Source organism: Fundulus heteroclitus, chromosome 12, assembly GCF_011125445.2.
Source record: "Fundulus heteroclitus isolate FHET01 chromosome 12, MU-UCD_Fhet_4.1, whole genome shotgun sequence".
Taxonomy (NCBI): domain Eukaryota; kingdom Metazoa; phylum Chordata; class Actinopteri; order Cyprinodontiformes; family Fundulidae; genus Fundulus; species Fundulus heteroclitus.
The window spans coordinates 14,641,091-14,658,911 of record NC_046372.1 but is presented as its reverse complement, the minus strand read 5'-3'; the positions used below and the strand labels follow the sequence as shown (position 1 = coordinate 14,658,911).

General features: G+C 43.1%; 3 protein-coding genes across 4 annotated transcripts in view; 2 read left to right on the top strand and 1 right to left on the bottom strand.

Annotated features, from left to right (window-relative positions):
• The window catches only part of erap1b (endoplasmic reticulum aminopeptidase 1b), a 15,209-nt gene extending 9,056 nt beyond the window's left edge, over positions 1–6,153 (bottom strand). Inside the window, exons 1-8 of the mRNA XM_036144035.1 lie at positions 5,944–6,153; positions 5,105–5,619; positions 4,862–5,000; positions 2,308–2,442; positions 2,107–2,227; positions 1,091–1,245; positions 898–1,011; positions 660–791 (exon numbers count right to left, since the gene is read on the bottom strand). Of these exons, the coding sequence (XP_035999928.1) occupies positions 660–791; positions 898–1,011; positions 1,091–1,245; positions 2,107–2,227; positions 2,308–2,442; positions 4,862–5,000; positions 5,105–5,589 (1,281 nt within the window). The 5' untranslated portion in view covers positions 5,590–5,619; positions 5,944–6,153. The remainder of the gene's footprint in view (positions 1–659; positions 792–897; positions 1,012–1,090; positions 1,246–2,106; positions 2,228–2,307; positions 2,443–4,861; positions 5,001–5,104; positions 5,620–5,943) is intronic.
• Positions 6,154–6,920: 767 nt separating this feature from the next.
• On the top strand, positions 6,921–13,227 carry cenatac (centrosomal AT-AC splicing factor). Its single transcript, XM_012865662.3, has 11 exons — positions 6,921–7,170; positions 8,497–8,663; positions 9,078–9,176; positions 9,262–9,328; positions 9,619–9,681; positions 10,565–10,632; positions 10,734–10,845; positions 10,959–10,989; positions 12,038–12,139; positions 12,310–12,442; positions 12,997–13,227. Exons 1-11 carry the CDS (start codon positions 7,051–7,053, stop codon positions 13,109–13,111), a joined length of 1,077 nt encoding a protein of 358 aa, XP_012721116.2. The 5' UTR covers positions 6,921–7,050; the 3' UTR covers positions 13,112–13,227.
• A 2,489-nt stretch (positions 13,228–15,716) lies between these two features.
• Positions 15,717–17,821, top strand: part of LOC105928374 (protein FAM214B) — a 35,693-nt gene continuing 33,588 nt past the window's right edge. For both annotated transcript variants that reach the window (XM_036144033.1, XM_036144032.1), the window contains exon 1: positions 15,717–16,052. The gene's annotated coding sequence lies outside the window, so the exon portion shown is untranslated. The remainder of the gene's footprint in view (positions 16,053–17,821) is intronic.

The window sequence follows — 17,821 nt, the reverse complement described above, 5'->3', positions numbered from 1 at the left end:
ATACGGACACAGGAAAAACAAAGGAATAAGCTAAGTAAATCCTTGACTAAACTTCTTCCATACATTAACAAACATACAGAAAGACTTCATTGTTTCTATTAAACCTTAATAGGGCAACGTATCCTGGGAGATACAACTCATAAAATCCAAAATATTTAATATATATAAATTTTGAATGTGGAAATATTTCACTTAGGGCCTAAAGAGATGAGTGATACAATTTAATTATATTTTGCAACTTATTTTCCACTCCTGCCTGTTTAAGGGTTAATAATAACAAACATGCTAAGTATATTCTTGGGGATTTGTGGTCTAAAGTAATTTTGTCCAACCTTTCCAAAGCTACAAATAGAATAACTTGTTTTGTCTGATTGTTTCACTGGAACAAGCTTCATCACTAAAAATTCAAAGTGTAATTGTTTATATTCATAAAGCTACAGCTTGATGTCTAGTCACTAAAGGGGGGTCTGATTTTTAAGATTTGGCCAATTGAAGTCAAAAATCAGCTGATTCTGGTCACGTTAAATGGGTTAAGCTTTAGAAACAATTACCAATGTACAAATTAGGATTCAAAGTAATTTCATTTGTAAAGTTCTGATATCCTAAATGATCTCCATGCGAATGTCTAACGCTTAGATCTCTCAGAGAAGACCGCCGACCTTGTCATAAGACACGTCATCAAACATCTCCTGGATCTGCGTGGGGTTTTCCACTGGGGTGGAGACTGGGTGAGAGGAGCTCAGAGAGTCCACCTCCATGGCCTCGAAACACTTGCCCAAGAAGAAGTCGTCCTGAGAGGGAGACGGCATTGGAGAACGTGAAAAGAATTAGACTCGACGGAGCGGAATCGGAAGACGGCAAAGGAAAATGGGGAAGTTCTCCAAAGCCGGCTCTCACCACATGCAGCTCTGGGTAGGTGATGTCGAGGGAGATGAACTCCATGAACTTGGCAAAGCCCTCGTTGAGCCACAAGTCGTTCCACCACTCCATCGTCACCAGGTTCCCAAACCACTGGACAGATGGGTGAAAGTGTTAATCCATCTATAATAAACGGCAATAAAAACTCAAGAAACGATGCAAAGCCAGCTACCTGATGTGCAAGCTCGTGGGCAATGACCTTGGTGATGCCCAGTTTGTCGGAGGCGGAGGACCTGTTGGGATCAAAGAGGAGGCCGGTCTCTCTGTAGGTGGTCAGACCCCAGTTCTCCATCGCACCCGACTGGAAGTCGGGGATAGCAGCCAGGTCTGCAGGGAGCAAATTTAGGCTTATGTCTACCTCAGTTATCTTCAGAATCTATAGTAAAATAGTAATATCGTAATATCATCTTTATTGTCATTGAAACATACATTACAACAACATTTGTTCTCTCCCAATCACCCTTGGGGAGCAGTGGGCTGCCATGTGCGGCGCCCGGGGAGCAATCTGGGGTTTAGGGTCTTGCTCAGGGACCCAGAGTGCAGGCGCTGGGGATCGAACCGGGTACTTGCAGCCTTCTCTGAGTGCAAGCGCGCTGCTCTAACCACTAGGCCCACATTCCCCATACACCTAGACGCAGCTGGGGTTAAGTGCCTTGCCCAGGGGCACATCGACATGTGGCAAGGGGAAGCTGGAATTGAACCCGCAACCTTCTGATTGCCAGACGACTACACAACCCATCAATCCACAGTCGCAGGGGTTCCCAAACGTTTCAGCCTGCGACCCCCAACATTAAACAGCCAGAGACTCGTGACCCCATTTTAACAGGTGAAATGTCTTTTCATCTCTCTTGGGGGGGGGGGGGATTATGGGCATAAAGTCATAAAATTCTGAGAAAAAGGTAGTATTTTTATAAGCACTATTACAAAAAAGGTGCAGCCTTCCTATTACGTTAGAACAAGGATTGTTCAGCATCTCGTAAAGTTAGACTTTCAAAAATAAGGAAATACAAAATCTTTTTAGCACATGAGCAACAAATCATCTCGTGCCCCCCCCGGGGGGTCCCAACCCCCACTTTGGGAGCCCCTGATCGGTCCTCATGGCATGAATCCATGCCACGGTCAGAGTCCTTCTAGAGTCTAGAGAAATGCAGACAGAGTTTCCTAACTTGAAAGAGAGAGACCACTGACCCTGTTTGGGGAGGGGATAGGGGATGTCAAAGAAATCGTCGTAGAAGTCTAACAGCTTCACGGCAGCATCCAGGGCGTAGGCCGTCTGGTTGATCTTCTCAGGGACAGCATAGACAGAGATCTGAAGGCAGTCACAGTTACAGAAACCATAAAGCACCGAAATATGAAGCAGCTTCGCCAGAACCGGGTGTGGAAGCTCACCTTGACGCCGTGCTTGGTCGTTTTGCTCACAGACAGGAAGTCAGAGACGATGTAGGCCACCAGGTAAGTGCTCATTTTTACCGTGGTGTCAAAGTGATCCTCGAGCAAACCGCCCGGCAGCTCCACTGTTTTAACCTGCGGAGAGAGACGCTCTGTTTAGACGCCTTGCAAAGGCCTGCCTGACCTTTTTAAAAGTTTGTCATGTTAGGTGGGGGAGGAAAAAAAATTTCTTTGGATTTTTGTGACAGAGCAAGATAGAAAAGAAATTATTAAAAAGAAATTATTGTGAAGGGAAAGGAAAACTATACATGGCTTTCAGTGTCTTTCTCCAGATAAAAAATCAGAAAAGTGCGGCACATATGTATTGTATGTGACCCCACCCCCCATTAACAATTACATTTATATTCCAAAGTACTTGCCTTTACAAAGATGTTATAATTAATATATGAGGAGTCTTCAATTTGGGTTTTCAGACCCGTCCTAAAATAGATCATGCCAATAAAGCACCATCGATCAAAGCTACCATTAATTATGAATTTATTTGTTCTGACGCCAGTGTAAACAGGTCTGTGTTAAATTGATTAATTTTATGTGCTTGTCATTTAGACCAAACATCACCAGGAGAAAAACACGAGGGGAGTGAACAGTAACGTTCTGAAGTCTCCTTTGAATAGTTTCTGTAATTACCATTAGCAAATCTATGAAATTAAAATCTGAAAAGTGCGGCACACATGTATTGTGTTTGACACCTTATTAACAATAACATTTATATTCCAAACTACTTGCATTAACAGCAATGTTATAATTAATATATGAGTGTTCAGTTTGGTTTTCAGACCCATCCTAAAATAGACCATGGCAATAAAGCACTATCAATCAAAGTTACCATTAATTATGAATGTATTTGTTCTGACGCCAGTGTAAACAGGTCTGTGTTAAATTGATCCATTTTTATGTGCTTGTCATTTAGACCAAACATTTAGACCCGTAACGTGCTGAACTTTTCCATTACATACAGTTTTGTAATTACTAATAGCAAATCCATTAAATAAAAATCTGAATAGTGTGGCATGCATATGTGTTCAGCCTCCCCTGAGGCAAAACTTTGATCCAAACATTTCCATTATATCCCTGGCTGTATGTTCAGAGTCGTCGTCCTGCGGATAGCTGGACCTCCACCCCAGTGTCAGGTTCTTTACAGCCTCTAACGGCATTTGACTGTTTTCCCAGGTTTGCCCGTTATTTAGCTCCATCTACCTTCCAGGTTATCTCTGTCTACTTGTTTTTGCCACGGCCGAATTTCTCCTTATCTTGACGCTGAAAAGCTTCAGTGTTCCTGCTGAAGCATGCAGGATGCTGCCACGCGTCTCGGTGGGGACGGCGTGTTCGTGGTAATGCGGCGTGTCAGTTTACTGCTGCGCACGCGGGCAAAAGGGAAGTCAGTTTTTGTCTCATCTTCTATATTTTTTGTGTGTGTGTTGCCTACATGGCTTGTGCCAATCTGCAAACGGGATTTCTTGTGGCTTTCTTTTAACGACTTTCCTCTTGTCACTCTTGCATAAAGCCTGGATTTGTGCACGTGCACGACGAATAGCTTTCCTGTCAACGGGTTCTCCCTCCCAGAGCTGTGGATCTCTGCAGCTCCTCCAGAGTCCCCCGTGGCCTCCCCGAGCCAATTCCCTGATTAATGCTCTCCTTTCCCGTCCGGGTAGGAAGTCGATCATAACTCTCAAAGCCCATTCATACCCTACGTTTGGCCTACACGTCCGTATTTCTGTCCGTACGTTCTATCCGTTGACTCCTTCATACCTCCGTCCGTTGAGGTGCGCAATAACCAATATTTCCTCTAGGTGGCAGTGCTGGGTGCCAATGATTCGTCACTGATCAAACATCGCGACGGTCCAAGACGTGATTTTGTTGTATTTGCTCCGTAAGTAAACTTTTTGTTTTGTCCCTGCGCCCTGGACACGACACATCATATATGTGTGGGTAGTTGCGGACAAGCTCCGCGAGTCGTTCCTCGAATCCCGCCATTGTTTAAAGCCCAGAATTCTAACCTTCTTCGTGGTTTTGTTGACATTTTGTACTACAAACTCAATAGCACCCCCACCGTTTCCAGTAGTATTGCTCCGTATTGATCCGTTTCGTCCGTAATAGTAAGCTCCCAATTTTCGTGTCAAAAAAACGGACGAAATCGACGGTTAGAACGTATGAAACGCTCCACACGTATTCGTATCCGTCTTTTACGTGAGGTATGAATGGGCCTTTACTCGTACCCTCTTTAAACTTTGCCAGAACTTTCTCCCCTGACATGTCCGCTGTGGTCTTTGGTGTTCGTGATGCCTTTGTTAACTAATGATCGTTACAACACCTTAATCAAGATTAAACTACACACAAGTGAGCTCTATGTGATATTTGACTTCTGACACAACCGGTTGGTTATTTAGGAGTATCAGACTAAAGAGGCCTGAATACGAATGGAGCAATCACATGGCCACCCTTGTTTCCGATGTTCATGTTGAGTCGGGCGGGAGCCGACGTGGTGCATACACACCTTGGGCATGTTGGAAATGGCGATGTGGCGCGGCTCGCGTATGATGCGTATGGTGAAGTTGGCTTTGAAGGCCGGCTCATCGAAGCAGGGAAAGGCTCCGCGGGCAAAGGTTGCCTCAAACTGCGTGGACGCAATGACCCTGAGAGAGGGAAAGAAGGCACAGAATTTCTTTTTAGTTTCAGTTTCAGGGTTACATTCGTTTTCAAAGACGGGGGACAGAACCGGCGCGTTCCGTGACCTTACCGGACCTCCCCGCCGCTGGTGCGGTAGCTGCCTTTGTAGAAACCGTGGAAGCTGTCCGACAGGTTGGCGGCAAACTCCAGCTGCACCTCGTACTTCCTGCCCTTGGTCAGAACCGAGTCTGGCAGCAGGGCGAGCTGATGGAAGCGAGGGTACTCCAAGACCCGCAGGGGCCGGACGCCCTCGGGGGCCAGGAGCACCGCGCCGGAAACGCGCATTTGCTTGGCGTGGAGAACGACGGCGCCGGCGTCTTCCTGCACGTCCAGACTGATGCGAACCACCCCGGTGAAGTCCAGGGTGGTGAGGTTCGGGTGGATGGTCAGGTCATAGTGCAGGGGCCTGACGGTTGTGGGAAGTCTCATGCGGTCCCAGGGGAAGGGCTGACCGTTCGTCGCGACGGGGGGATCCTGTGCTTGGCCTTGGTTTGGGATCTGAGCTCCAGATGTGGGAAGAATGGGAACAAAGAGCGCCAGCAGGAGAGGAAACATGCTGACCAGACAGGCAGGAAATTGGCTCACCTGGAATAGTGTTTCAAAAAAAAAAAAAAAAAGAGCAAACATGCAGGATTTTACTGCAGGTTCATAACTATTTTACAAAGTAAATTACCACAACTGAACAGCTTAATAAAATAGCTATCACAAACAAAATCTACAGACAGTGAAAGGAAAGGCACGAGTGCAGCAGTTTCGATTTTTACCAAAAAGCTCCATTCATTTAATGACAGAAAACAATCAGAAGAACAGACATTTTGCACAAAGTCTCATTTGTTTGATCCCACCGCCCTAATGTGGATCATTTATGTTTTATTTAAAAAAAAAGGTAAAGGCTAAGTTGCACCTTACCGTTTCGTCCTCTGCTCGCGGTTTGTCAAGAGTGAAAGCGAAAGGAATTAAGCGCAGGCAGGAAGCGGTGGGGAGAGCTGTCAGCACTTTAGGTCCGACCGAGTAACGAACCGGAGCATCCCCGGTTTTTTAAACGCGTTGTTTTTCGCGATTAATCACAGCAACGACCCGCCTGGTTTTCTCCTAATATTTTTTTTTCACGGCCAATAAATGTGTTAAAGTCTAAAGAAACTTCGCAGTATAGTTTCAAAAGGTACCAAAGGAAAGACGAGCGTGAATTTCACAGGGACCGTCTGGGAAAGGACCAGGAAGTCCCCGTGTTCTACGACAGTACTGGGTCTGACCACAAGAGGGAGACATTGCTCGCATTGAGTTTGCGCTGCACTGAATGTGGATTACTGTCTTTTCCACAAAATCTCAAATTTACTTCAATTTACCAAGACTGAGATCATCTTTGGGACTCCGAAGTTTGTAAATGTAATGAACATTCTAATTATTATGGGGAAATGTTTCATTCACAAATGTTGATTTCTAAAAACCAAGCCACCTTTCTCTTTCTTCAACAAAGAAGTCCAACAATGCTTCTCATCTACGAAGTTGATGGACAAACCCAAACATATGGAACTCTATCACATATTAAGCGACCTAAACATATTGGAAAACATCTTGTATATGGAGGACTGTAAATCTCAACGTTATAGGAAAACAAGTGCAACTCTGGTGTGTACATTTAATTAAGAGTAAAATGTTGACAATGTGTTCCTAGGATATTAGGCCTGTAAGGAAAGCATTTGTTAACTTACAAAATCCCTGGATAGTCTTGAAGTACCTAATAGTTCTAGGGGCATTGTTTTGGCATATATGTGGGAAATTAAAACACTTTCTGACAGAAGGGAGTTTAGTTTACAAATGTCCAGCAGGTGGCAGTAAATGTTTCTGTGAGCTCATCTGCCAGTGCCAACCGTCCCTAACAAGAGAAGAAGAATTCAACACCGGATCATCTTCCGGGTTTGTAAAAAAGGGGGAAAAAACAAATAAGACTAATACATTTTGAAGGTTTTCGGCATGAAAGTTCGGTCTATGCTGGGATTATTACGCAGAGTCTAAATGGGTGCACATTATTGCGCCATATGTAATCAGACAACATTCTGCGGGAAGAAGAAACACATCTTCGGAAAAAATCACCAAAGCCGACTCAGGGTCGTTCTTCTGAAATTCACTGAAAAGGTAAAGAAAAGTTTGTGCGAACGTGCTCTGTTTCAAGTGCTTTATCCTTTTCGTACTCGTTTGCAACATCGAATGCTACAATAATGATAATCATAATAATAATAATGAAATGCGAAACCAGTTGCTAATGCTAATATGCTAGTATTAGCTGCTAACCGGGGGACTTTAATATTATATATATATATTATTATTAATATTATTATTTCGCTTGATTCACTCCTATTTGCACCCGGATGAAGGTTCTATTTTAGCAGCCACTCCTGAATGCGCCACGACATTCATACAAGCGTATAAACAATGTAGTAAGTGAAAGAGCAAAATTCAACAGCATCAAATTCTTAGGGGCACACATTGCAGAAAACATGACCCCGGTCCACCATCCTTCACCCAAAAAAATAAATAAAATAAAATAAAATAAAAAGCTCAGCAACCGGTTTATTTCCTCTGGATACCGGAAAAGAACAAGTCACCCTGATCATGGCGACATTTTATAAAGGGCATCTGGACACCTTGCTGCTCTGCTGCAGACAAGAACACTCAGTGAGTTGAGAGGATGGCAGGAAAGAGAATCGGTTCATTCTCCCTGCCCTGGCTGATGTTTATAAAGACCGATGAGTTAGAAAAGCCGCGTACAGCACGCTGGATCCCTCTCTGTTCCTTTTTGTGCGAATGCCCTCAGAGCGCCTGGACCAGAACATCCTTCTTTCCTCAGGTCACCAGGACAACGGACTCTGTTCACAAGCATGCATCCATGGTAACATCAGGATGATATGAACTGAAAGCACATGCACTTTTCACCTTCTTTTAAACTAGCTGTGGGCTGTACAGTGGCGCAGTGGGTAGCGCTGTTGCCTTGCAGCAAGAAGGTCCTGGGTTCGAGTACACCCTGGGTCTTTCTGCATGGAGTTTGCATGTTCTCCCTGTGCATGCGTGGGTTCTCTCCGGGTACTCTGGCTTCCTCCCACAGACCAAAAACACGACTGTTAGGTTAATTGGCTTCTCCAAAAAGAGTGTGAGTGTGTGCGTGAATGGTTGTTTGTCCTGTTTGTCCCTCTGTGTTGCGACAGACTGGCGACATGTCCAGGGTGTACCCCGCCCGGTGAACGCTGGAGATAGGCACCACCACCCCCCGCGACCCCATGAGGGATAAAGCGGTTTGGAAAATGGATGGATGGATGGATTTAAACTAGCTGTAATGCACAAGCTGTCTTGATTTAGGAAAAAGGCATTCTGCTTTCAAGAGTAAGATTGTTTCAACAGCTGGATAAGTGTCTCGTTTTCTGATGGTGATTTAAATTTCCTTCTGTTCTGTCGGCTGTCTCTCAGGTCAAAGAAGGTCGACGAACCCTCAAAAAACCCCAGGTGGAGAAGTTCGATTGCACCCGACACAGGCAGACGTTCTGGTGCTACTGCTGTGGCCTCGAAGTCGACAGGGACGTCACTGACGACAACATGACAGTGATGCACGGGGGCTTATTGGAACACATGGCCACGTAATTACCACATGGTTAACCATTTATTCTCAGTCATAAATTCACCCTTCGTTTACGATGTGCTTTTCCTTAGTCTTTTCTACATGTTTCCTCATTTGTAGAGGAGCAAGTAGATTTTAATTACTATAAGGATTGATAATGAATTCATGAGTTGGTTCAAGTGTTCTAAAATAAAATAAAAATAGTATATATTTTTTTAACTTTATAAGGGAGATCATGAACATTACAAGTACTTTTAGATGGCAGTAATTTGCTTATTTGAACATACGTAGAAGTCCGCCAATATGTAATGCTCGGTATTATTTCAGGTTTGAACTTAATCTGGGCTTGACAAAACAAGTCCAACTCAACTCTGTTCTCTGTTCCACATCTGAACACCGGGTAGTAAATAAAACAAAATATTTCTGATTCCAGACGAGAACACAGGAACAATACCCATAGGTTCTGGTGGGAGAATAAGGCTGACCCAAAGCTTAGAGACAGAGTGCTTATCACAGAGGAGGAAACTGAAAGGTAAACACCATGAGCAAACAGTTTGCATGAAGAAATTGTGTGTTTAAATGAAAGATTATCCAGGTCAGCGCTTCTTTCTTTCCAGGTTTAAGGCTGAAGTGGCAAAGGTTTTGGAGTGCTTTGTGGAAAAGGAGGATGAGTATATTAAACAGGTAATTAAAAGTACTTTCAATCTTACTTGCCATCATCTTTCTTGGGATTAAATAACAAAAAAATCATCAGCTGTGTTCTCGCGTAATTAGATTTGCATACTTATGATGACGGGTGAATGTTATTAATTGTGGTCCAAAGCTGATGTCTCCTTGAAACGTTTCAGTTTGTCCTGAATTACACAATGAACTGAACTTTATGTGTGAGTTATTTCATTACTACGTTGCTAGGCAGTGAATTGTGTCAGCGGCGCAGTGGATGTTAACGAACGGTTTTCCTGCTTGTCTTCCAGCAAGCGGAGGTTATCCGGGCCCAGGAAAAGCGCCGCCAGGAGGTCTTTCAGTCTCTTTTAGAGGTTTGTTTTCCAAGGATGCAGTGGCAGTATCCATCACTGTGGCCTTGGCTGTTATTTTTCTGTGTAAGAAGAAAAGTCCCCTTTATTTCCCATCTGAATGTTTACTCATCGCAGTAGGTAACCGGCATTCACCCAGAGATCCTTTTTGACATTTGGGCTGCACAGCAATAACTGGTTGGGATCTTAAATTTAGTTAGAAGAAGGTTGAAATGTGCTTTGAAATGCAAGTCGAGAAGTGGGGTGATGTTGCAGAGTGAACGATCAGGATGAGCAGGAAAGAACGAGTGCTGTGGAGTAGATCCTGTAACAAGATTAAAAGTAATATCCGTAAACAATCTGCTTTGGTTTTTAATTAAACTGTTTCAAGGCCAAACTGCACCTTTCAGATAATATTAGTCATATTTAATTTAGTGGATCCTGACTTGCATTTATTAACTTAATTGTATATGCTAATCTATTCAAATGCTTAAAATAATGAATTGTAAAGAGTGTTTCAATATTTAAAGGAGCTTAAAGAGCTTTTTCTGTTATTTTGTCCGTCATCCCCACTGCCTAGAAAAGTTAAAATGACTCTTCTTGCCTCTTAATTCTCCTGTCACCACACATGCAAAAGGCCAATTTTCACACCAAAAAGGTGTTTTAACTATTTTCTCTTATTTAATTTAACCTTTTCATATTGTTTTAATTTTTTTTAACTCTATGCCAGTAAAGGGTACCTTTTGAAATCTTTTTCATTTTGAAGTATTAGAAGAAGGTTTCCTCAAAGAAATGGGGCCCAAGACCGTCACTGAGTGTTTATGATAAGAAAACGTGGAAGTTAAGCAGAATTAGGTGTCAGAAATCCTCTGTGAACCCCTGTTGGCTTTTCCTGAATCAATATCAGCCTGACGACGAGTGGGAGTTACCGAATGGACCCAGCAGCACCGATCCATCGGCTGAGCTTTCTGTCAGGTAACGCCACGTCAGCATAAAAGATTTATCCGTTGTCAGTTCTTGTTTTCAGTATGAGGGACGTCTTTGTCTGGAGCTCATTGTCTTGTCTGGGGAAACAGCTCCAAGTTTCAGCCTCAAGCATCAGACCAGCAGGTGGGGAAGAGGTTTGACCCGATGATCGAGGCGCCCCGGACCTTAGTAGGAGAAAGCCTGACTTTCATAGGCTACCAGGTACAGTCAGCTTTCTTACGAAACCTTTCAACACTTCATATTTTCATAAAGGTGGTTGTTTTTGCACTACTGTGGTGCCATACTTGATCAGCGTTCTTTCCTCTCTGTTGCAGGATTCATCAAGTAGCGGAAATGTGCATACAGGTAACGACATGTTGGAAGCTGAAGCTAAATGCACCGTAAATTCTGTTAAAGACAACAAGTAAACCTCGAGGAGAGTAGTTGTTACCGCAAGGTTGCGGGTTTGATTCCAGCTTTCCCCCTGTCACGTGTTGATGTGCCCCTAGTCGATGCACTTAATCTGGGAAGAGTAATACGCCATTTTAAATTTGTAGTCCCATCGTTCTGCGGTGAGAGAGATTATTTACAAGTTAAAGAAGTTTTAAAAGAATCACCAAAATCCAGGAAATCTGCACCAAGGAAAAACTATGCAATAAAAATAAAATAAAAAATACAACCCAGACTGTGAATCTCTAGTTTCTGATGGCACTGTTAGTAAAAGACTGATCAAATATGGCTTCTTTTCACTGGTTTGCAAGAGAAAAGCCGCTCTGAAATGGATATGGCACCAAGATTTAGGTTAGCAAAGTTGCAATTGTAACCCGCTATACTATAGCATGATGAAAGGAGAATCTTGCTGACTTTTCCGCAACTGCCTTCCGAAATCCTCCGTCGGCCAACTCGGTCGAACATGGTTTTAGAGGGGTGATCATTTTGGCTTGTTTTTGCAGCCACAGGATTAGGGAACCGTGTAGTCATTATTTGACCACAATGTCCTCTACTCTCGTATTTTCCTCTATATGCTATTCTGCTGTTGCTTGACCAAAATTAACAGACTGATTATCTTAAACTAAGAAGCATGACTGCAGCACCTCAGCCTGATATAGATTCTGCATCAGGACGTGCTGCTGTGTATAAACACATTCATGTGAACCTTAATGCACCGAAGCAATGCTTTAAAGAAGAGTGACTCAGAGTTCCTCCTCAGAGGAAATAAGCTGCTTTGAGTCAGATGGTGGCACAAGCTGTTAAATTATTGATGTTGCTTTTTTTCCCCCCTGCGACTGCATTTACAATGATGAAAATGTTCCTTTTTTATAGACTGTTCTAATTTAATGTTCCTTTTTTTATATTTATAGTTTTTTCTCTAATAGGTTTAAGTTCCGTTCATTACCATTTCTGCTTCTCGTAGGAGCCGTCCCACCTTGGTTCCAGGACGACCCACTAGAGGGGACGTCCGGTTCAGCGGCGCATCCGGAGATCGGCCCGCACCTCCAAGAGTTCCTCAAGCAAAGTATTAGGCTTGTTACAACAAGACCAACTTGTTTTACCGATTCACGTCAATTCTACGTTTGTTCTCTGAAAAATCCTGCAGTTTGCATGATGTGACACAGTTAACTGTGCACGCTAGACCTGTCAAACAGCTGTGTAACAACACGTCGCACCTTATCTGTCTTTTACCAGAGGAGCAAGCGAAACTAAGGAAGCTTCCTCCGAACAGAGTCGGAGCCAACTTCGATCACAGCTCTCACACAGACGCCAACTGGCTTCCCTCTTTTGGCCGAGTGTGGAACAGCGGCCGGCGCTGGCAGTCCAGGTAGGTTCCACTATGGCGTAAGGGTTGCCACTCCTGGAGGATGCTGGAGATGTTCTTTGGGGTAAAAAAAATACCAAAAATACATCTCAAGCCACCTCATGGCTTTGTAGATTGGATAATTATAGACTATGTTTTTAAACTTATACTTATAGATGCAAACCTGCATTAAATCTTTCTCTCTGTTGACATGCTGTTAGCAGAACTCCTTTTTTTAAGTTACTCTAAAAGCTTATTGCTAACCTTAAAAGAACATTTTATTTTTCTTATTTTAAAGTAATGAAATGAATGAAAATAATTATATTCTTACTATACAAAATTGCAATTGTATCTGGGTTTGATTAGCTGTGTTTCAATAATTAGTATTTAACTAAAATACTAATTATTAACTAAGTATTTTAACAACATCATTTTGATTAATTTTGTTGACATATGCTTACCCTGGTCGGCTCGTAAAGGTGCTGGAAACTTACAGCCAAAGGAACCTTTTCAGGAGTTAAAGTTTGCACTGTTTTGCTTTTTTGCAATGAATATATTCTTCTTTTTGTCCCTAACAGACACCAATTCAGACAAGAAGAAGGACAGAAGAATAAAAAGAAGAGGAAGAGGGAACATGGCCCAGACCTATCAAAGAAAAGAAATGCCGAACAGCTGTCCGATTCTGACATTTAAAGCTTTGTTTCCATACAGTAGTTCTGAGGTTGAAAATGTTGTTTTTCAGTGTTAAATAGGGTTTTATACCTAAGTTTTCTTGCAGTGTTGAAACCAATAAAACAATAAGGAGGATATGTTGCTTTTTGTGCTGTATAGTTATGCTTTATATAATAATGAAAAGCTAGTAGACCGGTTATTTGTGTTAGAAAGTCACATTTAAGCTTGGCCTCACTCTTTTTATGCTCTTGCTTTGCTCTACAGTTAATATTTGAAATTAAGTCCTGGATTTTGATCCCCAAGTTGTTTTTAAGGCATTTTTTTGTGTTGAACAGCAGGGGGCGCATCTAGTCCAAATAACAGTGCCTGTAAAAAAAAAAAAGTTAACAAGATGTCAGTCCTGTTTTTTGGAGTATTTCCTTTTTCAGTGTTTTCTACTTGGCCAGACAGTAACCTTTTAAATGAATTGCACATATTTTTTCAGATCATGTTATAGAAAGAATTATGAGAAAAATTGCACAAAAGCAAATGGGGTCACCTGGAGATGAATGACTGGTTTTAACCTTTTAAGACCTGAGAACTTTAGTCCAAGCAAAGGCTTGTAGATACTGGAAAAAAAATATTTTTTTTATGTTGCTGTTCCTTAGTAGCCCTAATTCGCTCACAACTCCCCTCTTTTCTATGTTCTCAAGCACAATTTCAAGTGGGTCAGGTCAGCCATCCCCTGTTAATCAGTCCAGATTTGAACTTCTCGCAGGATCTGACCTTTTCCGTTCTATGCTAATCCTGGTGGTGTCTAACTTTTACTATGGGACCTCTAGTCTGCATACGACATAGGTACACCTCTTCTTCAATTTCCTGTTGCCACACAGCAACCAAGCCACATAGCAGCAACTCGCTGCATTTAGGTGTGTGAATGTGTGTAAAAGATGACTTGGTGTAGTTCAAACCAAACATGGTTTATCCATTGGATTTCATGGCCACAGAAATAGACTGTAAGTGATTTTTGAATATGACATGGTTGTTAGTACTAGACGGGTTGGTGTGTTTCAGAAACTAAAATTCTTCTGATATCTTAATGACCCAACATCTCTCGGGTCTACAGAGAAAATACTGGGTAAGTGGCAGTTGTGTTGATGTCTGAAGAAAATAAGCTGTTGAGATGGAAAGATCAAAGGTTGGTTTAAGTAGCATGAAAACATGGATCTATCCTGTGGGTAATGTTTTTCATGCCCTTGGTATGAGTAAAGTTTAGCCTTTTTACCACAGTCTACCTGAGTTTTGTTGTAGACGGTGTCCATCCCTTTTATGAACAGTGCACTCATCTCTGATGGGTACTTCCAGCAATGTAATGTGGAATGTTACAAATCTAAAATGATCTAAAAGTTCTTGATTGAACCTACCCAGTTATCCAATAGAGCTATTCTGGGACTCAGGTCATCATGTATGTGCAACTGAAAAAGATGTCCCAACCATGATTCTATCACATTGATGTCAAAAGGGGAACCAAGTCAATCTGGCATCAACTAAGTATACCTAATAAAGTGGCCACATTTAGACGTGCTACTTTGGCCTAGGCATTTATTTAACACCATTTGTGTGTATAGAACAATTTATCTGACTTTGTAAGAGCTTAGGGTCCTCACCAACAAGGTGCCCGTGGGCTCCAGGTAGCCCCCAAGGACCATATGGGGAGCCAATAAGCCTGTTAAAAAATATAGTACAACCATCCTGTAAGCTGCATTTAAAATGCTATTTTATTCAGTTGCTCTTCCGTTTTAATCATTCTTGTATCTACATTGATTTAAAAATGAAAATAGCATTAAAAACATTTGTTACGTAAAGTTAAGGTGAGTCTGGATTCTTGTAGTTCAAAGGTCAGTACAGGCAGCCCTTCGTATGACAGTACCGATGAAGTAGCTCTGTTTCAAAAAGATTAGTGATCCCTGGTTTAGGGAAACGAATGAAAAACTGGATTTAGAGCAGTTAAAACGCCGTGTTCTATTTCATTTCGTGCCTACAGGCCTGTCCGTCCTTTGTTCCAGTACATGGCAGAAGATAAAGCCCCAGCGTGCCAACATGGACGCAGAGTCACTGCAGCTGCAAGGCACTATAGGGATACAACATGTAGCTGGTCTATTCTTAGCTCTGTGAAAACATGGCTCTCGCTAATTCAGTACAAATGGGAGGAAAAGAAGGGGATTACCACAGAGTGTGGTACAGCAAACGGCGAGTGTGTCAGTGTGGCTGCAAAATGATGGCTTGTTTCAGCCACGTGTCGGCGTCGGTTACCTGACCAGGTTGTTTTTAATAAACAGTAATTAAATGTTAAATATCAAAGGATTTACGTAGGGCCGAAGGTTTAGCACAGAAGCCCCCCCTGCTATACAGACGGGGAGGGGAGAAAAAGCACGTGTAGTGGGCGGAGCTTTAGCTAACCCATAAGCCTATCACAGAGCACTATGTTTGAATACATCTGCATGTTTTAAAAAAAACCCGCAGAATCTGAGTGCCGATTGGTCGAGCGGATTACAAACAGCCAATCGCGTAAATGGCAAGTGCCCAGCTGGCCACTAAGTCCCGCCCTCCACGTAGTTGTCAGCGAACCCCGGAAATGTCCCTTAAAGAGACAGGACGAGTTTCAGACTGAGGTTGCTACAAGGGAAACAGCTGCGAAGGCACACAAAAACAAGAAGACAAGCAAACAGAGGAAGGGACGAAGCTTCGCGAGCCAACGAGCGAGTTGTGTGAGGAGACGAGACCGAAGGCGAAGGAGTATTTTCAGGCCAAACCTCCGCGACCCGGACGGCTAACTTCTGGCTTCGATTTGCCAAGTGGCAACGTTAACGCTTCCACCAGCAGGGCAGAGATAACAAAAAGGCCAAACTCCGAGACGACAGGAATGCGTCAGTCTTCACTGTCTGGCTGTGCTTCGGCTCCTGCGTCCACCTTTATTTAGAAGGTCTGTATCCCCATAATCTTGTTTTTCTTTTTTCTTTTTATACTCTCTTTCTGGAGAGGGTGGTTTCTGGTAGCACTGCATTGTGTAAGACTGTCTGTAGGGAAATAAGACAAAAGCTTTGCATTTTCACCTGTGATATCGATCGTTCCCTGGCGAAATTCCTGCCCTGTTAATCATCCAGGTTTTTGAAATGCATCATTCTTAAGTACCAGGTGAAAGAATGGCTGGAATCCAGCCAGAGACAGCTGATGACCTAGGAGTAGTTTGCAGGATTAAGAAAGGGGGCGTTCCCCTGCTTTGTCTGTATTCTTTACACTATTTTTTTCATGCGTCTGCACGCACCCTGTGGTGGGATTGATTAAAAAGTGCTAATCCAGGTGTCATTATCATCCTCCATTTGTCATGGAAATGCTCGTGCTAATGCAAATATTTCTACTTTAATCCTTTTTTTTTTTAATGCTCTTGGGTTGAGCATCTGGAGACCAAGAAAAGCAAGCCACACAAAATATATATGTAAAACAAAATGCCTCAAGCTAAGCAGTGTCGATGATGATGATGATGATGATGATGATGATCACTATATCCTTCCAGGTGAATAGGACAGCAGTGGGTGTGTTGGTCCCCCTTGAGTGCACTTGGGAGGTATGTTGCATCATGCAGCGCACAGGGTGCTGATGCTGGCATCAAAAGCCTTACAGTGGCGTTTATTTTTTAAAAAAAGGTGCAATTTCTTCGCCTTTTATTGCATTATCATAAGTCTTCTTCATACTGATAAGCGAGGGATGACGGCACTCGCACCTTATGCTCACGTGTCTTTAGTCTCGCTCTTGTGGCACACGTGCATATGGGAATCCTGCAGCTGCCTCTCATTTGCACAGCCATTCATATTTCACACGCATTAACATAATGTACACATCCACATTGCAGCAGTAAAGTCCAGGCTTTGCACTAAGAGCCCACCCCCCACCTCCTGTCTTTCTTTCTTTCTCTCTCCCTCTCTGTCTGTCTGGGAGAAAGCAGTGGGCTTTGTCCTCAGCTGAGTGTGACGTCATGCAGATATTTGCTGTAACCAACCCTGAAGGCAGCGTACATGGTGTTCAGCGGGCCCGGGCATGTCCTGTGCAAAAACACACACACACACACCGGCAAAGAAACTGTAATTAATTGCTGCACTAGTATGTTGCAGGTGAGACAGTGGACTTCAGAAAATCCTGTCATTTTAAAGGTGTGGGTGGTGGGGGGGGACGACGAGATAAATCAGTCCAGTGGTGACCGTGGGTCTCTGGTAGCATGAAGAGAAAGCAGTGACTGCTGTGTTTGCATGAAATGTTCAGCCTGAAGGACCTGAATCGTATGCTTCGATACAAACAAACCAGCAAAGACCGCTGGGTTATGCAAGATACTGTTCATGAGGGACTGGCTGAGTGGCTTTTCATCTTAATGTATGGAACCACCAGTGTCTAGTTAGGCTGTTCAGAGGGTTAATATAATATGATTAGCATGAGACTTACTTAAGGTTTGTAATGCAGTAAGAGCTCCTTTTTTTTTTTTCTTTCTCTCCCCTCCTGGTTCAGTCTAAATGGAACAGCGGCCGGCCAGTGCGTTCTGTACCCTTCCTGCAGCTCAGTTACAGTTTACGGTTTTATTCATGGGCAGGTCATCTGATAATCTGAGACTCTTCAGGGAAACCATTCATCTGGTCGCCCCGTCTTTCAGCAAACAAGAGCGCATCTCACGCGTAGCAGTATTCTGATTGCGTGGTTTACAGT